This window comes from Ambystoma mexicanum, chromosome 14 (assembly GCF_040938575.1).
Source record: "Ambystoma mexicanum isolate Mex_15411 chromosome 14, UKY_AmexF1_1, whole genome shotgun sequence".
Taxonomy (NCBI): Eukaryota; Metazoa; Chordata; class Amphibia; order Caudata; family Ambystomatidae; genus Ambystoma; species Ambystoma mexicanum.
This window is the reverse complement of record NC_090940.1, coordinates 92424514-92447901: the sequence shown is the minus strand read 5'-3', so window position 1 is coordinate 92447901 and position 23388 is coordinate 92424514. Positions and strand designations below refer to the sequence as shown.

At 48.5% G+C, this 23388-nt stretch overlaps 1 protein-coding gene across 1 annotated transcript in view; it reads right to left on the bottom strand.

Moving 5' to 3' along the window:
• Positions 1-6505: 6505 nt before the first annotated feature.
• The window catches only part of ERH (ERH mRNA splicing and mitosis factor), a 38910-nt gene continuing 22027 nt past the window's right edge, over positions 6506-23388 (bottom strand). The window contains exon 4 of the mRNA XM_069638584.1: positions 6506-7035. Coding sequence (XP_069494685.1) covers positions 6933-7035 — 103 coding nt within the window. The 3' untranslated portion in view covers positions 6506-6932. The remainder of the gene's footprint in view (positions 7036-23388) is intronic.

Genomic DNA, 23388 nt, shown 5'->3' with positions numbered 1-23388 from the left:
CGGGATAGGCAGGAAGGCAAGTAGTCAGGATCAGAATAGGTACAATGGGCAGGCACAGTGGTCAACAGACTAGGGCACAGTGGCTATCAAATAGGCACATTCAAAGGTGAGGCACAGTGGTCAACAGACTAAGGCACAGTGGCTAGCAAATAGGCACATTCCAGACTGGGGCGCAGTGGAAAAAGTACATGCTAAATGTCTGAATCATAGACTATAGCGCAGGTTGTGGCTCGGCTAGAGAAAGATATGAGGTGTAGGTCACATATATTGAGTATACATGTCACTGATATTCGGCACAGTATGTTGTAAGCAGAAATCAAATATTAGAGAGCAACAGGCTAAATGCGTATTTCAAGCGTTAGAGCATAGTAGGCTATAGGCGTAGCACAGATGTTAGGGTGCAGAGTACTGGATGCATAGCTAAAATGAGTGCGCAGTGGTCTAGTTGCGGGACTCACGTGGGGCAGATTAAGCTTGATACACAGTTCATGTAGAGGGTACAGTAGGCTGGGCTGGAGGTGGACTCTGATGCATGCACGTTAGGCTAGATACAACGACTCACGTGATAAGACATTGTTAACTCGAGCACTGGACAGCATACCTGGCTCCGGCTCAGACAGCTCACGAGAGGCTCCTCGGTGCCTTCGACACGAGTGCTGGCTTTCGCCTACCGGTGGAGAGGTGGGATGGGGGGGGTATGGCCGAGTGCCACCAATCAGCCGCTGCTTGGTTGTGATGCTATTTTAAGGTTTATGGTAGTTCAAGGGTCGCGGTGGGGCATGGTAGATGCCTGCAATGGTTCCTTTGCTATACAGCATCAGGGAGAATATGAGGCGAAGTGTCCCGCGCCGCACTGCCGGTGCTGACAGGTGCAGACAGGAAATGGCCTTGTTCCTTGTGGGCCTTTGTCTGGGTGGGCCGGCTTCCGCCTCCGGCTCGCCGTGCGGGCTTAGAGCTTCTCGCACAGCGGTTGCTAGGCAACCAGGGAAAACAACTATTGCTGGATCGGGGCAGCGGCCATCTTATGATCTCCGTCGCTTCGTGGTGGATGGGCGCTTCATGCAGCGCTGGCCTCTGGTGCAGGGTGAAGGCAGCACCAAAGGATCAAGCCACAGGGGGCAAATCACCGGATCAACGCTCCGTGTGCTGGAGCGTATGAGCAGAGCTGCTGGGCTGAAGTCCAGCTGCCCCTGCAGCACACAAACTCCGTCGGCAGCACAGTGCCGGGGGGGGGGGGGGGGGGGGCGATGCATGATCCCTGTGGGACACCACATTGGATGATGCTAGGGTCAGCGCAGGAAGAGTCAGAGAAGACCTTCATTGCTCTGTCCTGCAGGAAGGAGGTTATCCAGTTGCAGGCAGTCGGGGAGAAGTTGGCTGTGGTGGCAAGATGGTGGCATAGGGTCTTGTGATCCACCAGATCGAATGCAGCTGATAGGTCCAAAAGGAGGAGTAGAGCAGGTTTGCCTGCATCTCTGAGGTCGTCCATCTGGTTTTTGAGGTCAAGAAGTGCCGTTTCGGTGCCATGTCTTGGCCTGAAGCCTGACTGCCGAAGACCAAGAAGATGGTTATCTTCGAGGAATTTTTGAACTTGCAGGTAAGCTGTTTTGTCCAAGATTTTTAGTAAAAATGGGACAGTGGTAATGGGTCGAATTCCCCGGGACCGAAGGGTCTAAGGAGGGTTTTTTGATAAGCGGACGAACCCATGCTTCCTTGAGCTCAGCTGGAACATGGCCAGACTTGAATGAAGCATTAATGAAGGCAGTGATGAGGGGGACAAGGGCAGGGGCACAGTCCTTGATCACCTGGGCTGGGCAGACGTCCCCTTTACAATTGGAGGGCTTGATGGATCTAAGGAGGGCAGCGACTTCGGTTTCAGTCATGTCCTTGAACTCAAACAGAGGGGCTTGGCTGGTGTCAGCTAGTGGAGCAGGGGAGCCAGTGGGTTTGGCTAGAAGGTTGTTGAGGGCTTTTTGGTGTGCAAGGATCTTGGCGTGTAGAATGTCCAATTTATCCAGCATGGCGGATTGAATTTTGTTGCACCAAGCTTCATCTTTTAGGAGAGTAGAAGGGGGGGACGCAGGGGTCTCAAGCTCTCTAAAGATGGAGAAGATTTCTTTGGTCCCTGATTTGGCTTCTGAAATCCTAGTGTTGAAGGAAGACGCCTTAGCCATGATTATGGAGATTTTGTATTCAGTGGATAGGGCCTTAAAAGCGGCTTTAGTGGTGTCTTTGGGGTTATTCTTCCAGGCAGAGAGTGCAGCTCTTTTTTTTGACGTAGCTGTGAGAGCTCCTGGGTGAACCAGGCATTGGTATGTTTGACCTTTTTTGCTTTTTTGAGGGTAAGAGGGGCTACAGTGTCCACGGCCTTGGTGATGATCCTTTTGAAGTCTTTAGCAAGTACTGATGGATCATTAGAGAAGGGCGGAGATAGTGCAGGTACGAGGAGATGTTTAGTAAGGTTCTCCTTTGTGAGCTGCCGAGAGCTTCTGGTGAGTGCGGCAGGGAGGGAAGTCGCTGGCCTATGCGGCCCTTTTGATGTGGTGATGTCAAATTTAATGCAATGGTGGTCAGACCAAGGGATAGGGGAGATGTCTTTGACCTCAAGGGTGCAGTTGTGGTGGGCAACCCAATCTAGCGTCCGCCCTTTAGAGTGGGTAGGCCTGAGATAGATTGGGAGAACCCAAGGTTGGAGAGAGCTTTGAGGGCAGTGGCGTGGGAGTACTTAGAGTAATTGAGACCGAGGTTAAAGTCACCTAGGAGGATAACTTTAGATTAGCTTTTTAGATTGTCTGAGAGCGAGTGAATTAGGGCTTCCTGGAAGTCAGTGCTCGGCCCAGGCGGGCGGTAGACCGCATGGAAAGCAATGGTACAGGTAGCTGAGAGCTTGAGTTTGAGCAGGAGGTAATCAGAGCTATGACCCAAGTCTGCTTGAATCCTTCTGAATTGTAGATTCTCCTTGGCAATGACAGCCACCCCCCCACCTCTATGAGTGGAGCGATCTTGTCTATGGATGGAATACCCTTCCGGGATGGCAAGTGAGAGGGCAGGGCCAGATGTATCGTTTAGCCAGGTTTCACTAATGAAGAGTAGGTCAAGTTTATTAGAGGTGAATTTTGGCCTTAATAATGCAAGAAGTGGGGGCGGTGGTGTGAAGAGGAACTGTGGGGGCGGGCCGGGAGTGGGAATTGCTTTGTAAAACTTGGTACAACCAGCTATGTGTTGCGTTAGAGGACACGATTAATAACCCAGAAAAGGTTAAGCACAGAATGCGAGTCTGACAACACCTCATGACGAGGCAAACATTAAATGTATCATCTAGCGAAAGCAGAGCCTTTGGCGTTACCCCTGAATATTTGCAGTCTTCCTTGTTTCCTCTAGAGTGCATAGTAGAGGCAAGAGGGGAGACGTTGGAAAACGTTCAACATACATTTGTATTGTTCTGCACTAACGCCACTTGCAACAACTTTTTTTTTAAACTTGCTAGAAAGCACAGGCCCCTTCTCGGCGGCTAATTGATGGCAACTTCTGTTAAGGGGTGAACATTTACATACTGCATCCAAGTTCTTAAACTCCAGTTTTGTATTTTTAAATTGCGATATGGTTTGGCGCATTTACTTCTATGGATGATGTGCTAAAGTTTGTAATAAACCACAATGCAATAAATAAAACGAAGCCTTACTCAGCATTGCCATGTGATCTACGGGAACCTTCATCAGACCTCCCCCGCACCAGACAACCTCCATCTCCTCTGCCACAGGCAAGGCCCCCAGACCCTCCCATTACCAGCACCAATTGAGTGCTCCTGCTTCCCCCTCCATCCTGCCCACCAGCATGGTGATGGGCCACTAGGGCCTTTACCAACTTGCAGTGGGCAATTAGTCCCCCTGCACAAGACCTGCCAAAAGGTAAGGGCCTCCAGACGCTTGGGCTCCAACCACCCATTTAAAAAAAGAAAAAAGCAAACTCGCCCTCAAGTGCTCCTCTCCCGACCAGCCCTTCTTTCTGCTTCCCAGATCCCTCGCCCCACCCACCAGCACAGTGATTTGCTACTTGCAGTGGGGAACTGTCTCCCTGCATCAGACCTCTACCCAGCCATAGGTAAGGCCCCTGGCCCTCACGCTACCGCATCCATAAAAAAGAAAATGGAAAACTAACAATTGCACCCGAGAGCTCCGCTCCCAACCCAGCCCTCCTGCTTTCCCCTGCTCACTCTTCTCGCCAGCCAGCACAGTGATTGGCCAATACTCCCTGACCACACCTTCCCAGGGCACCCCTCAGCCCAACAGCCCCATGGCTAAGGGCAGCCACAACTGTCTGCAGTTATAAGCAGGGGAGGCCAGCAGCAACCATCAAGGTAGGTGTAGCCTGGGTGGGGGGAGTAGAGCAGTCCCTCTACTCAGAAGCCCTGCCACTCAGCCAACCCTTAGAACAGACCAGGGTGTGAATACCAACCTCTTAACTAGATACAAGTATTGAATGCCAGCCTGTGTCACATATATATATAGACTTGCAAGTATTGGAATTATGGTGAATAATAGCTTGCATCATACCAAGGACATGATTCTAAATGTTGGCCTACGTCACATCTAGAAATTACCACAAAGTAAGCTAGTGCCACATTTAGATATAAATCAGCAATATGACCCAAGCAGGCCCATAGTTAAAAGCCCGAGCAAAAGCCATAGTTGGCAATGCCCACCCCCCCACCTCAGGGCATATTGCTTATATATCTAAATGTGGAGAAACCGGACCATGGAAAGGGAAAAAAAAAAAAAGCAAAAACCTGGGTCCCTGGCAGGGGACAAGGGAAGCCAGAGCAGTGTGTCCCCGCTTCGAGTCTCCACACAGCTCTAGAGGCTTCCATTGGAGACATAGCAGGTAGAAGCGGGGGGTAGAGGGCAGAACGGAAAAAAAAACGAATCCCGGCAGGGGACAGAGGCAGCCTCCAGCCATATGGGACTCGGAGCAGGGATGGCCCCGCTTCAAGCCTCTTCATTGGCTATGTGGCTGCCACGCCCCCTGTTGGGGGCGGCGGGGGTGGGGGGCTTGGGGGGAGGCAGGAAATCCCAGCCAAGGGATTTCAGGCCAGATAATACCTCAGCAAGGGCCAATCAGACTGGTTCTTTCATTCTGATTGTGCCCTTGCCGGGTACTAATTGTGATTATTGGCTCAGGTCACATCTGCCACATTTAGATAGTATCTGTAAATATTGGCCTGCTTCACAGCCAACGCCATTACCACATTTAGATATCATTGTGATTAGATCGCGTCACAGGATTAGAAATGTTGGCTTGCTTCATATCTAGACATGATTGCAAATGTTACCCAGTGCCACATTTACATAGAATTGGGAATACAACCACCTCAAAATGCATAAATGAAATCCAGAACAGTGGGCTTAGAAGAATAAAACCTCCACTCCAGACACTCGCCTTTTATCACTATGCTTACTCTACACCAAGACACAGTGAAGCTACACCCCTCAATCGATTTCGGCCTAGCTGCACATACAAATAATACCCATCAACACCAACATCCTGCTAGAATGCGGCTATACCCACGAGAGAATTGGCCTAGCTGCACACATCTGCTTCTTACACTGGCCTAACTCAGCCAGAATCCAGTATCCGAGCCAAACCTCCAGACTGCACACATGGATGCAGCTACAAGCCGCCAATCGCACACATATTGAGTGCACCCTACGATACCCTACTCTCGACTGACGTGGACTATGGTCCCAGAGGGCGCTAAACCCACAAGCACTTTGAAGCCATACCAATGATATATAGACATAAATGCCAAACATATCCAACCTGGCCCTATTAAGCAGATGCAAATCCCAGATGAGGGCCATGAACAGTGCTACCTGCAGAGGATTGGTTAACTGGAACCTAGAGCGCAACATCTTGTCCATGCATGCCACACCCCGTCTGGGTAATGTTAAGCCTCCACACAATTTGAAATTTAGTACTCTACCATAAATGTGGCATCAGCTACCACCAATTACTGAATTGAAAAAATAAAGTGTATACAAGTTTCCAAGCGAACTGTACGCAACTTCCTGTGTGAAAAGAATTCTTGCAGCTCCAATTTCCAATGAACAGCTCAAACCAATTCACATCTAACAAAGTAACCAGGAATGCAGTGTTTTGAATTGAACGAAGAGTAGTAGCTTTTCAGCGTGCCAAATCAGATGCTTAATGTAACACTTGCAATCAAAGAATGGACAACTAAAATGCATTCTATTTTCGCAAGTTTGTTTGCAGCTGAAATTTAATTAAAAGGATACCCAACCCTGCCCCCTTCAATACGAACCCAACATTTAAGCTAGAAAAAAGTGAGAGATTTTCCACCAGTTCTTTTCCGTGCTCTTGGTGCATGTAAAAAGTCTGCAAATGCTACTGTCAATCCTTATTTAAGCAGATAAAAATAAAACCTCCACTGCAGTATAACTCCCGTAACGGGCACCCCAACCAATTGAAAAACAAATAGACCATACCATTTGCAAGGGTTGAAGTGAGCACTTTATTATCCGTCCACAACAAAAACATTCTGGGCAAAAAGTTTGAAGTGGGCACTGAGGATAATGCACATAAAACCAATACCGCTACCCCTGAAGTTGGAGCATAATGGAAAGGTGCTGGCAAACAGTAGATACAAGCCAGCTGCTCCAAGTTCCCAGACAAACCTGGTATATACGCGGCAACTTGAAACCCTTTTAAATACAGGAAGATAAAAATTGAACAGAACAAAAATCAAATATGTTCGCCACCCCCTTTAAAAAAAAAAAAACCCTGTGGTTAAGAACAAAACTAAAATGGGACCAGTACTACTATAGTACAACACTTGCATGACTACACGCTGTACACAGAGGGGGGAATCCTGCCAGCGCCCTCCCTCCATTGATGCTCATGATGCAGGCACTGGATCATTTGCCTGCCTGCTGGGCCTGCCTGCGCAGCAGGACATAGATCTTCTCCTTGATCCAGTCTTTGTTGTATGGTTGGTATGTCTGGGTATCCGCACGGTAACTAGAAGAGAAAGAGGGTGCACCGTTAAGAGACTACATAGAAAACACAAGTATGTCGCAAAGTATTCACAGCGCAGCTGAAGGTGGCAGGGCCAAGTGCATAACAAATACATTCGGGCAAATACCTTATACACAAAATCCTTGGTTGACAGGCAGGGCTGCATGGTTACTTGCGAGATTGATTGTCAACCCAGACAAGGAACTAGTATGTCAACCCAGACAAGGAACTAGTATGTCAACCCAGACAAGGAACTAGTATGTCAACCCAGACAAGGAACTAGTATGTCAAACGAAAACCCAGTTCCAACATAGACTTACAGCTTGGCAAAAAACGCACCACACAGACTAGTTAGTTAATCAAAGCACCAAAGCTGCCTGCAGATTATTCTAATTGATGTGCAGCGTCCAGGGCGACTAGGTTGGATACCTTGCAGGGCAAAACTAGAAGTCTACTTGTACGATTGGTTGAGACAAATTGCCCCATTAAAAGAATGAATAAAATAAATGACTACTCCTTCTAGAAATAATTTAGAACCGCGACGGCCCCTAGTAACACATTACAATATTGTGCCATCCAGCTGTTAGGTTTGGAATTTTAACAGGTTTCACCAATGTATTGGTACAATGGAAGTAACATTCTAGGACCAAAAGAAAGTTACTAACCTAGACCATAGTTCCCAGAGTATCCCACAAGTATGGAGGAAAGGGACCAGAGCACTGTTTTTTCATGCAGGACCATTGCGTATGGCTCTAGCCCCACCCAGCGCATCACCCTTCAGTCCTTTACGAAAGCCAAGGCTGGTATTCGTTAGAAGCAAAAGGGTACTTTTTAAAAAAGGGCAGCAGGCGTATGAGGCAAGAGGATTAGGTGTCAGTCACTACGCATCCTGTCCCCTGTGGAAGATTCCCTAAACACTGATAGATGGTGGATGGCTTTAACTCTTAGTCAAAAGGTTTGAGGACCACCTAACCGCACTAGTGTCAGCGCTAAAACTGTAGTCTGAAGCGGACACCTTGGCAATAGTTTCCCAGGGAACGTACTTCAAAGCCATAAAGCCGCTTTACCCTTTACTGGGTTTGCGCCGACACCCATGGGCGGCTGCAGGCCCTGTACTGCGTGGGTTTCTGAGATACAGAAAACTATCCAGAGGGAAATACCCTTGGAGGCCAGTTTTTTGCATTCCGAATGTTACAAAAGATGGGAAGACATCCTAAACTACTGTCCTGTGCATCTGAAGGGTCCTGGCAAGCTGATGAATGGGGAACGATCTTAATCTGATGTATGCAAAACAACTTTCCTGCAGTTCACCAATTCTTGTTGAAGTGACTGCGACCAAAAAGGCCACCTTCCAGGTGAGGCACTTAAACATTCAAACTGCTTATTAAAATAGCACAGAGCATCACATGGAGGTTCACCCGAGGAGGCATGACAGGTGGAAAAAGAATTAAACAGGGCCTTGAATTTAATTCAAGGCTTGAGGGTGTATGTGTATTGGTTTTTTATTGCGCCTAAACATCGAGGTGCAAGAAGGCAAGGGGGAACCAAAAAAAAAGTACTAATCCCTAGACCATGCGACATTCAGATCATGCAAGCAAAGTACGAAGTGCAAGGGTAGAGGGTGCTAGACAGGCGAGTGCCAGGGAAGACCATGCGGACAGGGGGAAGGGGGCCCACCCAAACCAAGCAGGTGCACAGGCCAGCCAACACATGCAGGAGTGGCTGTGAGGGCTATTGCAGGATGTGGGGGGGGGGGGATCAAGGGAGACCCAAGTGCAGGTGTAGCCTGGCACCCAGGGAGAAGGAAACTGCGAAGGAAGGTCTTGGAGCTTCCGGGAATTTAAGGTGATCCGGCTCAAGTCGGAGAGGGGCAGGGAGGCCATTCCAGAGGGAATTACACCTAGAGTGAGACAAGCAAAGGACTCCAACGGGGAGGCACTGGGAGAGAGTTTGATGTAGCGGGATCCCAGACTCCAGAAAGCCTTGTGGATGACGCAGAGGGTCTTGAACTCGATCCTCGCAGCAACCAGGAGCCAGTGGAGAGATTGAAGGGCTGGAGAGATGCGAACCCTGGGCTTGAAGCCATGAGCAAGCCTTGCAGTCCTGTACTGGATTAGTTTGAGGACATGGAGAAAGCTTCTGTGGAGGAGCAGCTGAAAGTGGGCCTGCTTGGCCAGGTCTGAGGAGAGAAGGAGCTGTCAGATGCCACCCAGGTTTTTGCTCGATAGGAGGGAGCCGATGTCCCCAATGAGAAGGACCCTCTCTTATTGGCATTAAGACAGATTAGTAGTGCGCTAAGTGGCGGACAGGCAATAAGGAAGAGGAAGCAGCTTGAGAGTTGCACGTCATCTGCATTAACACTGGAAATTAGGAGGGAAAGTGGAGATCAAATGGGCTAAAGGGGCCAGGTAGATCTTGAAAAACCATGGTGAGAGGATGGAACCCTGAGGGACACTACAGGTGTAGAGTGCGATGGGAGGGGGGGCCAGTTGAACATTGGAGAGTCAGTCCTAGGAATGTCGTCAACCAGTCGAGAGCCAGGACCATGATGCAAGGGTGTCACGATTGACCATATCAAAAGTCGGAGGTAAAGTCTAGTATGAGACTGGAAGGAGAGCTGGAATCAAGATCAGTGAGCAAGTCTTCACGGGTGTTCAGGAGAGCAGTTTCCGTGCCTCTGACAGCTCTGAATCCACTGGCAGTTGTGAAGGCAACCAACACATTAAGTGGGGCGTATAAACTGGGGGATGGCCAGCTTCAAGGATGCGCCCTTTAGGAAGGGGGTAGGGGAGCTAGGGTAGTAGTTTGCCAGACAGGGTCAGCAGAAGGTTTGAGGAGAGTGTGCAGATAATATCACCCTTGAAAGTTCTGGAGTAGCAGGAGAGCACCCTTTTTGGAAGACTAGAAACCTCATGTGTTTGAGGGGGCAATTTAGTGAAAGGCAAGAGAAGTGCAGAGACTGCAATAGTGCTGGCCAATTGTTGCACCTTTTGAAAATTATGCAGGCTTGGATATAGGTCCTCTTAGAGCAGATTGTGTGTATTGTCTTTAGACCAGATGGCATGGCAGTAAGTCAGGATGTGCTTGAAGCCTGCCACTTACGCTCAGAAAAAGTGGCCAGATCAGAGTTACAACAAGAGTTGCACTAGTAGGCAGGTTTCATGCAGATCCTTATGACAGAAGCAAGGAGGCCCAGAGAGATGGAGGTGAAGGTTAGTGAGGGCAGTGTTGAGTCAGTGGCAGGATGGGGAGCGAAGGCTGTGAAAGAAGCAGCTGATACTTCTTCAATGAAGGAGGCTGGCAGCGCAGGTTAGAGGCTTACCCGAGGCACCAAGGAGGTCCAGGTGAGAGGAGGACATGAGCAGACCAGGAGAAACTATTATGAGATGGTCAGTGATGGGCAGGTCTGGGGCGCCGAGAGCCTCCAAGGTGCAGTGCATCGGACCAGAGGGAAGCATGGAGAGGGGAAAGCCAGATGTTGTGGAAGTGTTACCACAACAGGGGAGTCGAATATTGAAGTTCAGAGGAGAAGCTTGGAGGTCAGAATGTGATGTCAGCCCATACAGAGAGAAGTGAGAGACCTGGCCAGGGGGCCTATCTAGAGAGGCCAGGAGACACCAAGTCTGTAGACAAAGCATTTCAAAGAGGACTGAGTGGGTATGATAGAACAGGGACCACTTAGGGAAGATGGGGAAACTGCCCCAGGCCGGTTATGCATGGGATTGAAGATCTTGTAACCTTCAGCGAGGAGTGTCAAAACTTGTCACAGACTGGCCATCAGGGGGTGGTTGGGGGGCGCACGGATGAGCCCAGCTGCCGTGTGAACCCTGGTCCAAGTGGTACGAGCCCCCACTGTGCCCCCCCCCCCCCAACCTACAAACTGCTGTGGGAACCGGACATCCCCCCAGCCCTCCAAGCAACCAAAAACCCGATTAAAATCGGACCGGGGAAACCCAAGTTGCGGTCTACAGCAACCATTTGGCATGCATGCCGTGAAAGAAACGGCCTGGAGTGACGTTTTACAGATTGAAAGAGTGGTTCGGCTGCTGCAGACAGTGTAGCCGCCCAGGAGATAATGCTCAGTTAAGCTTAAAAAGCTCAGCAGAACACGCGACTCCCCTGCAGCAACGTGTGCGCCCCGACGTGCCCTGCTCCCGAGCAGCGTCACTGAGACTGAATTACCCTACAGCACTGGACCGTTCATTGTAGAGCCCCACCAACGCAATCTGCGGGAGCCGAGGTACGTGCACCTCTGCTCCCAAATCCTCCCACGTGGGCACCCCCCCCCGCGGACTGGTCCAGCGGTAGCACAACACGCTGGGATCCTGCCCTGCCCCGCTCTGCATACTCGCACTACTGCAGCAGACCGTGCCCAATCCTGTGCTGAGAAGCATGAAACGGAGGCACTCCTGAGGCAGTCACAGCCATCTCACACCCATTTGGGTGTCCCAACCCTGCACCACACCCAGTTAATCCCATGGTGGACTAAAATAAAGCCTGCAATGGGGCGTTAGGTGTACCCCCCCCCCCCCCCCCCCAACAGTGCAAAAGCATATGGGCGCTGACAATATAAACAAGCCCCCAAACTATAACTTGCGCCATATCAGGAATGAACTTTAATCTCAGAGAGCCCTCCGACAAGTGGTGCCCCTAGCAAACACCAACAAAGACTGGGTACACAATATCTGGGCCTGCATACACCCAAACCCATGACAAGGTGACCCAGCCCACGCACAGTAGTACTAGTCTGTCGCAGACCAATATTCTCATCAAGGAGCCAGGGCCTATGATGGGAATTTTTGCTGGAATCATTCAGAAGCCATCAGATTTGCAGAAACCCGTGCCCCCTCCCAAAACGTGAACCTGGAGACCCGCTCACAATACGAGTACCACAAGCACCAGCTACATACCCGGATAAGCCATGTAAGCTGGTGATGCTCCCGTACCTAAAGGAAGAGGTTAGCAGCAGGACCTGAATCAACACCCCAACAACTAGTACTAGTCCCCCACCAGGCTGCTTAAAATGAAGCACATCACAGACCGCTCAATGGACCCCTCCCACTGAACATAAACGAAAAAGCGATTATTATACCAAACAATGAAACTGAAGACACCATGGGAATAGAGCCCTAATTTAAGCGGTGTGTGCCTCCCTTGAGCTTCAAAACCGAACTAACGCAGGATGAGGTCCTGAGGGGGCAAAAAGTGGCTGTTCACAGCCCACATTCAGACCCCCCCCCCTGCCCTCCCACAGGTGACCTGCCCAGATAGCCAAATACCAACGGAACACTCCAGCTACACACATGCAGTATACGGAATACAAAAGCGTATGGACACGACAGAAACTTGCTAAATATCAATACCCACCACCTCACTCAGCATTAACCCCACCTGCGTCAGATGCTGCCGCAACGAAAAGCGACTCTACTCTGAAATGAAGAGTATGAGAGCAGGCATTGGAGATGGATCACAAACCGTATTAACTGAAAGGAAGACTGAGGGAGTGGAGACTAATCAAACCTCACTAGACACATGGAATCCCAAATAGATCAGGCGCTAACGGATAGCGAGACAAGAGAACACCACCACTTGAAAACCAATGACAGAAAATCGGGAAAGACAACAATCTGAGAATCTTCGGAATACCACCAAGTGAAGGAGATACAGAACAAGACCGGGGGGGGGGGGGGTGAAATCCCTCTATGCTATTCTCAAAGTACTATTCGAAGACGACAAGGTAGATTAACTCAAAATAGATTGCATACACAGTATGCGCTCACCAGGAAAGAGGGTTACTTGCAACAAGTGGCAGACAGAAAGACTTCTGATAATGAACACGAAGGGGGAGGGGGTGGGGGACCTCAGTTATTTGAGAAGTCTAAAATTTGGACTGTGGGTTACACGTTCCGCACGTGTGGTCCGAAGCAGGCCGAGTGAGATGTTCCAGCTAGATCGGGTGCCCGGGGGTTGGGGGGGGTGGAGAACACGAGGAAAGAGCAAGCAGAACCAGGGAAGTCCATAGACGGGAGTCAAAACAGGGCACAACTAAAGGTAAACATAATAAACGAAAGCAAGACGACAACACCAGCAGTTGACAGACATGGGCTGCCTAGGATAGGCACACTATGTGAAGGGCTTAAACTCAAACAAACGATCCCTGGTGAGCAGAGAATTCAGAAGCGCACACCTACATGTACTCTTTACAAAATATATATGGGGAGAAGAATGGAAAATCTTACCAGACTGGGCACAGAATACTGGCCCCCTGAGAAAGGCTGGTGTAGGCATATTGATAAGAAAAGGGATTAAACCCGACATCTTCAAAATATGGTTTTATCATGAAGGGAGGGCCGTTTTAGTGGTGGGCAGAATCCACAATATCACTAACCTTAGCCACACTATACTCCCGACACAGGCCAGACTGATTCCCGAAACGCACTGTCCCGAAAAATAATGCTTGAAGCGGCTGGACACCATCCTAGTGGGAAGATCTGTGGGCTGATCCTACCATAGACAGGCCGGTAACCCAGACGTCACCCCACTAGTGGATGGCGGCCGGGCGGAACTGACATGTTAATTTACAGCTTACACGATACCTGGCGACTTACACCCTGGGGTAAAGGATTCACCTTCTATTCAGCCCCACAACTTAGACTACATATACTTAACTCAAGACATATTTCTTGGTTCGATCATACTAACGGTCAGCATCAGACAACCTACCTTCCAAAAATACAAAATGGCTATGTAATGAATCACATTGGAAAGACTCGCTCTTTCGGGCGTAGATGACCCATGACATTGAAGAATTTCAAAACACAACAGACGTCTCAAAAACAAATATGGGAGGCGGGCAAGGCAACATGGAGGGGTATCTTAGAGAGGAGGCAACCAAAAAAGGGAACGGACCTTAATAGAAAAAAGGCTGCGGAAAGAAATCAATTAGACCCAATAGCGTGGAATAATGACACAGTGCTACTAAAATCTCAGAAGCAATGTAGAAAAGGGAAGAATTAAAACGCCTCAAACAGAAGCATTATGAAAAGGGCAACAAGGCAGATGCCCTACAGGAACAGTGGGCTGAAAGATGGGTCAAAGCTCTTGAAGTGGAGAACGGCTCACAAATACTAGACGCAAGAGGCACCAGAGGCATTAGCAAAATTCTAGGAACGCCTCTACAGGTCAGAAATAGAACAAGCCCAGGGGCAAATCGACCAATACCTAAAGGGAATAAACATGCCGAAACTCCCCGGGATACAGCAGAAGGGATGGACTCACCAATCACAGCAGAGGAAATTGAAACCACAATTAAGCGACTCCCACAGGGGAACAATGGCTACACAGCAGGGTTTTATAAGTCCTTCATAACCTGCCCTCCTGGGGGAGCTATTCAATGACATCCTGCGCACAGGGCTTGCCCAGAATCCTTCTCCCAGGCGCTAATCTCCAATTTCAAAAGAAGGAAAGGAAGAGACCCTAAATATTGTGCCTCCTATCTCGCTTAATATGGATACGAAAATATATAAGTCCTAGCAGCCAGGCTGGAAACCCACATGCCCTCCATAATCCACACAGACCAAGTAGTATTCATACTAGGGGTCCAGGGAACAGACACAATGAGGAAAAACTACACCTCATCCATGAGGCACAGAAAATGGTGAGGACCAGCGCTCTTGTCCATAGATGCTGAGAAAGCGAACGGAGCTTCTTGGAAGCAGTCTTGACCAAAATCGGCATAGGTCCAACCCTACGTAGAGGCATGACGGCAGTATACACAGCCCTGAAGACTTCGGTAATGGTAAACTGAGTACTCCAGGTGGTTTAACTTGAGCAGCGGTACGAGACAGGGATGCCCATTATCCACTATCCTATTTGCCTTATCCATAGAGCCTCTTGCGCAGGTTCTCAGGGTAGGCGGCTTCCGGACAGCCAGCAGAGAATATAAAATAGCCAATTACACAGACGATATACTACTCCACGTTCAACACCCTCTCACGACAATACAGAGGGCCATACTGCAAAACAGACATCCCCTCCTAAAAATAGCACCAACTACCCTTGCTTCAAATTCTCAAAAGTATCTACTATTGAGACAGGAAAAAAAAAAAAAAATCACTGTCACTCAAACCATCTAATTGCCAGGGGGATCAAGGTCCACCTCAACTGATAAAGGACGCAGCTAGAGACCTGGCTCCCTTTCTCTCAAAACTCATTAACGCCTCGTTCGCTACAGGGTCCATATCAAGCAACCTAAGAATCTTGCGTACTCCCTTTGCTTAAAAAACAGACACCAGACCCTGCCATACCCACGAACTACTGCCCAATCACCATTGTCATTCCTTTTAAAAATCATAGATAAAGTGGCATACTCACAAATACAGAAACACCTTGAAAACAACAATCTACTAGGAGTACGGCAGTCTGGCTTCCATCCCCAGCATGGAACCGAAACTGCACTCTCAGACCTAAAGGCGCAAATTGATGAGCTAAGGGATCAAGGCAAACCAGCCTTACTCCTCCTGGACTTATCAGCCGCATTTGACCTTGTTGACCACAAGGTCCTTTGCAGGCACCTGATATAGCCACGCACTTCTAAGAAGCCACAAAATGGATCCAATCCTTCCTCAATAACAGGACAATGAGAGTCTTCTCCACGACAGCAGACTCCATCCCCATTACATGTGGTGTGCCCCATGGATCCTGTGTTTCGCCTACACTCAACATCTTTACTAAGCCCCTTTTCGATAATCTGGACCTTCTTGGTATCACCTTCACTAATTATGCAGATGATACCCAGATTCTCCTACCACTTACCGGTGATTACGACAAGGGTTTGGCCTTGGTGAACAGAGTGCATCTCATCATCCAGGCATGGATGGCCACGCGGTCTATGCCTGAATGACGACAAAACTGAAATCATCCTGGGCACACCCCCCACCCTCAAAAAACTGGGCCCCAACTACTCCTCCTTCAATATCGACAACCAAATCACAACCGCCCATGCGGTCAAAACTCTGGGTCACCTGGACTCCACCCTTTCTTTCAACAAGCAGGTCAATGCGATGGCTTCAGCAACCGCCTACACCTGCAAATTGATACGAGCAGGCAAACCCTTCCTATCAAACGATAGCTGCATCACACGCGAGAGCGCTCGTGTTATCAAAACTGGACTACTGCAATTCGCTCTATATCGGGGCTAACAAGGAAATTATCAAAAGAACTCACTCTGCAGAACGCGCTTAGAGCAGCACTTTGCATTCCCAGGAGAGCCCACATCACTGCACTCAGACGAGCTAACAACTGGCTCTCTACTCAGGAGAAAAATCCAACTAAAAGTTGCCTCTTTGGTCCACAAATGCCTTAACACTGCACCGCAGTACCTCTCTGCCAGATTCACCAAACTAAAACCAACAAGACTTACTAGATCTGCTAACCTATCCATAGATTGAGTCAAACTGACTAAAGTCGGTGGCTGCAGCTTTCAGGTGAAAGCAGCTCAACTCTGGAACGCCCTACCATCCACCTTGAAGACTGACCAACCCTACCCCACATTCCGACAACCTTATAACATGGATCAAAAATGCAGACACTTTAGATCATCTACTGGCTGGACTTATTCAAGCCTAGGAATTTCTGCTTAGGACCATAAATACATGCTTTTACACGCTGTATATTTTGTGTATATTCCTGTATATGTTGTTGTATATTATTCTGTGGCTCTATTTTTTGCTATTTTTGCCTTGTGATCTTGTAACAAAGTTTTGAGCTGTCTTATAAAATGCGCCCGGTTACCCTTGGGTCTGGTGCGCAATATAAGTAATAAAAACAAACAAATCAAAGAATATGGAGGCCCCTCCAGGCTTCAAAATTATCAAAACAAAATCTGGTATTGCCACTGAAGGAACGTATATTTCCGACCTGTTAATCGGATTGGTAGTGGAGACCCATGTCCTCCGATACCCAGGTATAAATATTACAAAAAAGTTAGAACAGCTATACGAGGCAAATTTTCCCCAACTCCTGGCAGATTTTCATAGTGACCTAGCAAAAAATAAAATAAAAACTAACTAAATATCAAGATGGTCAGCCTCCTGAGGTTCTTATATCCATTCCAAATGCTCCCCATAACAATCCCAGACACATTCAAGCGACCCTTCGATTCATTTGGCAGGGGGAAGACACCAAGAATCTTATAACACTCACCCTACCCAAAGAAAAAGGAGGGTTTGGCCTTCCAGAACTTCGACTACTACAATGCAGTGCAACTGAGAATTCTAATCCCCCACCTGTGGGACAAAAAGGACCTTCAATGGGTGCACTTAACGATAACTTGACCCCAGTGTCACTAGCAGAATGGTTGTGCGTTCCAAGACGCAAACTTACATGCAGGCTACAAACACACCCGATACTAGGCACAGTGTGGGAAATCTGGCGAGTGTAGGCATGAGTCACTACGCGGCCCTCTCCATTGAGCCACATATGGGCCCCAGGTATAAGGGAAGAATTCCATGATGACCCAAGATTCCAACCATGGTATGATGCAGGCCTTGAAAGGGTTGGGCAGCTTTGGAGAAATGGGGTGTACATCACGATCACCGAACTCGAAGCACTGGGGAGTCACCTCCTACCAGCCTTCCTTTTCCTCCCAACTAAATGGCACCCTCATGAGGAAAGAATGAGCTGACAAAATTCAAAGAGAACTCAACCCCTTTGAAAAGCTGTTAGACACAAGATCCGAGACAAAGGGCAGGATACCATCCATGTATAAAGCTCTACTAGAAGCAAACAAGCTCTCGACGGATGCTCTCAAACACAAATGGGAAAGCGACCTGGGATCAGAACTGGATCCAGAAAAATGGAATATGTGGTAGAGCAGCCCAGGTATCAATAGCAGCACAATACAAGATCCACGCCATCAAGCTCCTCCACAGATGGCAATACGACCCCCACAGATCTAAACTGTATCAAACTAGTAGCCACTATTCTGGCGTCAATGCAGAGAACGAGCAGACTATTGGCACATGTGGTCATGCCCCAAGGCCCAAACATACTGGAGCGAGGTCCTCAGCTGGATTAGGAGGGTGGATGGAATCCCCAGGGAGGCCACACCACCCCCCTTGGTCCCAGTTGGCATCGAACAGACTGATGGGGAGATTAAAAAAAAACTAAGAGGCATAGTGTCCATGCGCCTACTAGCCGCGAGGGCATGTTGGCCACCAAATGGAAAGCAACCATGCTTCCTACCCAGAGGGAATGGACAACAGTGGCAACTAACATACACAAGGGAACAAATAAAGTGCTGTTCTCCACGAAAAAGCAGCCCAGAACAAAATGACGTGGTGCGACTTCGTAATAGAATACTTCACTGTACCCTCCCAGGTAACCCGAGTCACAGAATCAAGAGTAGACCCCCCCCTAAACACCACTATAAACCCCTTCGATGGTGTGCCACAGGGCAGCCCTTGCCCAGGAAACCACAGATCTCATTGCCCTCAAATTGTAAGGACTACCCAAAAAAAAATACACTGCCAGTATGGCTGCCCGAATATATTGATTCGAATTGGATCCCCCCTAGTCTGTCTTCCATTAGACTAACCTCTGCCATCATGTTCCAGCACAACTTAGGACAATCAGATCAAGAGACCATTGTGGAATACTGCTCCAGTTAACATTTGGGAAGCTGCATTCTGTGGACAGCAACATCCAAGGGGAAAGTCGTCCAAATATCGATAGATAGGGACTCCCCAAAGCCTGAGAAAAGCAGATATTACCACCATAATGTTGGCAAATACTTAATGCCAAGCTCGGTCCGAAGGGAAGGGCTCTGTACTGGAAACGTTTGCTCCTACCAAAAACTGATGGTATTTCCGCAGCTGGGGCAATGTCATGATTGTGACTATATGCGCATCCTGAAGAGCAACTATGCAGTGCCAATTGTCTTTAACCAGATATGTGCAGGTGTAATCTGGCATCTTTCCTGGGGAATTGAATTCAGACAGTTAGTGCAGAGGCCATCATGGTTGGAATTCAGTGATACATGCAGGACTATAATCATGATCCCCTAATCCCTCCCCTGGAAGAATATTTCCATTACCATCATGTAAATCGTTTTTTTGAAGAGAGATCATCCTGTCCGAATGGAGGATGTAAAGGGGAACTGGCATGCAGGTGAGAGAATCCCAAGTGTTACCAACAGGACCCCAGGATCCTGTGATGGTCCGCCAAACACAGAGAAATGCATCCCCCTACAAGAGTCACAAGGGACCATTCCAAACCATCATTGTGTGGGAGTGAGGGCTTCGGGGGGGTGATATCAACCCAATTAACCCTCCCTCCCCTGGGGGCGTGGCTAGGCAGCCATGGAATAGGCTGTGAGCTCTGTAGAAATGCACATTTTTGCATCTGAATGCAGCTTTAAACATTGGAGGCGTGTGAAGGCACTGGGCAGAATGTGTGCCAGCCGACAGTGCGCCCGAAGCTCTGGAGTGGCTGATTAGACTTGTTTCCAGAAGCCAGCCGTGGGATGAACGCTAAGATGGCAGCGGCGGCCGAGAACAAAGGGATCCCGAGGAGCGCATCCCCATGATGGAGTGGCTGCCCCAGCGGATGGCTACAGTTGCCGGCACACAACTGCGGGAACGAGCTGGTTCCGCGTGTGCAGCTGGGGCTCTGGTTGTCTACTGGGGGCACATTGAAAGTGTGTGCCGGGATGCGCTGCGGATGGATCACAAAATACTGACAACACCGTGCCCATGGGCACGGAACAAATAGTGGCGGATGTGAACAGATTGTGCGAGCATCGGGCTGTGCCGGAGGTGGGGAAGAGTAACCGGGCCCTGCAACTCAGGAGAGCCGCGCATACACTGCGACCCGCAGTGCGGATCGGAGAAGCCTGCAGTGAGCGTTGCCTGCCACGATCAGCTGTTCTTGTAAGCTCTGCAGATCCGCAGGGCAGATAGACAGGCCTGCGATCGCTCATTGAGGTATGAGCAAGTTGGAGAGGGCGCGTGACAGCAGATAGTTCTACTTGGATACAGTTGACCGATTGCAAGAAACGAACGAGTAGGCTACAAATGACAAGTATCCTTCAATAAGGCACTGGGAGGCTACAAAGGATGGACTAATGACTAATTAGTGAACGGGCCTAACGTACCCTCAAGGTGCACCCAAACACTGCCTGCACTATATGCGCCAACAAGGATTGTATATGTGAATACACGTGGGAGGACACAATCCACCTGGAAGCTATCGCATGCACCGTAGCATTAGCGCAAGTTGGGAGATTACAACCCCAACAACTTGAGAGCCTGGCGGTACCTCCACAACAGCACATAACTAGATCCGGATACGTAAATAGGGTGGCGCTATGTCGGCTAAAGGGTTGAGAACCAAGACCAAAAAGCCAGCGATGGAAGTCTTCGCGAAGGCGCAGAGGACCCTACCACATTGGTGCAGGGCACGGTCACGACTCCTGCGGAGGAAGCCCCAGAAGGGGACAAACAGTGCCCCAGATAAGGTGCGTACTAGGCATTTTTACGCATGAACATCTTGTAAATACGCCAGCTTTATTATTTTCCTGGGTACATTTACACAGGTTTAGAGCAGAGGGCAGTGCAAAGGTCAGGTTACTTGACAGAAACCAGAAGGCTTCTTGTGATTTTTATTTACATGGATGTAATTGCACGCCACCTCTGAAACAGAATGCATTTCTCTGAAGCCTTTCAAAAAAATAAACTGCACACTGATAAAGGAATGGTTTTTCATTCAGCTTGAGAAGCACTGTGCATGTTATTCCTAGAATTTTAGGATTGTACAATTAAGATGGAAAAATAAGTTGCAATTGAGAACTTTAAAAAAGTTATGCTTTTCCTCCAGTGAAAACAAACCAGTATTGCACAATTGTATTTTTCAGAGTTCCGGTGCTGTGCGCATAATCGTGCAGAGGCAGATCATTTTTACACTTGGATTTAATTTAAGTCTAATTATAAAAACTGTAAAATGATGACTATGCACAGTCTAGTTTACATCCATTCAACCTTGAAGTCAATGGGGTACATTACTATAAATGGTCAGTGGCAGCAGCCTTTGCTCAAGGGTGAATAATTGTCATTACACTGCTCCTAGCCTCTCAAATCTCAAGACTATAAACATCCAAAACATGATTCTCAAGAAAGTGCAAGCGCTGTTCAAAAACAACAAATGAAAGTTACATTGGTAATTGAAATAGAAACTCAGCAAAACCTGTCCGTGATAATAGAATTGAACTTTATGTAGCGCTTCATGAATGGTTTGTCATACATCTAGGTACTGTGATCATTAAACCTCAGTCAATACTCAGTTAACCAACCTCTGAAGGATGTTAGCCAATAAAATAGCTCAGCCTGTGGAGCACTCGTTGCTGCAATCTGATCTGTGGGTTGCAGGTTTGAATCCCGGCAAGTCCAACTCATCCTTTCGAGGTCGATGAGGAGTACCGACTTTGGTTTAGTGGTAGTGATAAATATGTTATGTACAGTGCTTTGCCAAATAACCATTTGACCACTAAATTAGAGTCATTGCCTCTCTGCACTGTTGTATCATAACATTGGCATACCATTGGTAGTAATAGCTCCAGGAAATCAGTACTTTCATTAAACATCAAAAGACAATTCTGCTATCGAATCTCAAAACACAATACAAATTCATGTATGCTTTACTATATAATTGGCTAGGTTTTGTGATTGTAACATATATAGGAGAGATCAAATGGCCAGAAATAATGAAAGGTGTATTCTGTCACAATGCGGAAAGCTGCCGCATAGTAATGATTTCCATACAGTTTTCACACATCGGCTGGATGTCGCATACATTTTACTCTTGGGAAGGAGAAAAGTCATTTTTAACTCTTAAAATATCACATTTACTCTCAGTTTAAAAATAGAGTAAAATACTCCCACCTGAAAATCTTATCTGGAGCACTGGACAAACATCAGATCCTGGCAGCCATAACGGAGATGAGCACCAAATGGGGCTCAGCAATGGCAGACCTGCAGACAGCCCTAGAGAACAAAATAGATGCGGTAGGAACTGAACTCACCCTGCTACGACAAGATGTTAGGGCGCTGGCAGAGAGAACGAGTGGTCTGGAAAGCGCAGTGAAGACCAATACAGAGGTCAGCACAAATAACGCAAAAGAGGTCCACGTGCTAAAAAACAGCAGGTTGCCAATCTCGAGAATCGGGTGGAGAAGGAAGGACGAGGAGAAATAACATCAGGTGGTTGGCCTGCCGGAGGGGGAAGAAGGCCAGGACCCCACTAACTACGTGGAGAACATGATCCTCCAGGAGATAGCAGACAAGCTCACAGGGGTTCGCAGTGGAACATGCGCATCGCGCCCTGATGACGAAACCACGACCCGGAGCCCCGCCGAGACCAATAATAGCGAGGATCTTGAACTATAAAGACAGAGAAGATCCTGGAATATTTCCGTATAGGCAGGACAATAGAGAAGGCGTCCGCCAACATCACTGCATACCTGGACTACACAATGCTGGTGCAGAGACATAGCTACTTGGCCGTCAAGAGGAGACTGCGTGCGGCTGGCATTAGTCTATGCTCCTGTACCCAGCGAAACTGAAGGTGCTGCATAAGAGCAGAGCGCTTTTCTTTGATACACCGGAGGAGGCGGGTTCATGGCTGGACCTGCAGGGTTGCCCAGAACAAGATGCTGATCGAGATTGCCCGGAGACGCCCGAGGAGCCGGTGTCATAGACATTGAGGGGGTAAGTGGGGGGGGGGGGGGGGGGGGGGAGAGAGAAGTGAGGCCGGACAGACATTGTGTTGTCTTCGGGCCTTGTGCCCCACACGGACTGGAATATAGTGGATAAAAGCTGCATAGTGTTAACTTGAAGCGTAATAAAATTGACATTAGGAGCAACAGGAAGGAAGCAACCTACCCCTGAGAATTAGTAGTTGAGTGGCCACCACTAGGGCGACTTTACCCTACTGAGCCCTGAGCACAGGCTTGTGCGAGACAGGGCTAGATGTGGGGGTGCCTGAGATCCAGTGATGGAGCTGGGCAACAGTTGGGGAGGGTGTTGGGGAAGGGAGGAGAGGAGAGGGAATAGGGGAGCTTGGTGTGTAGTTGTTGGGAGTTTAAGTTTGAACATGAGCCTCTATAGAAGAGCCAGATGGCTGGATTTGTATTGCGCGGGTGGGAGGGATTGGCTGGAGGGGAGAAGGAGGATGTTTAACGAGCCATGGGCTATCTTAAAATAATCATGTGGAATGTCAGGGGTCTGAATAGTTATTTGAAAAGGAACATGGTCATGCTGTATCTGCGAAGGCAGAAGATAGATAATGCACTGTTGCAGGAGA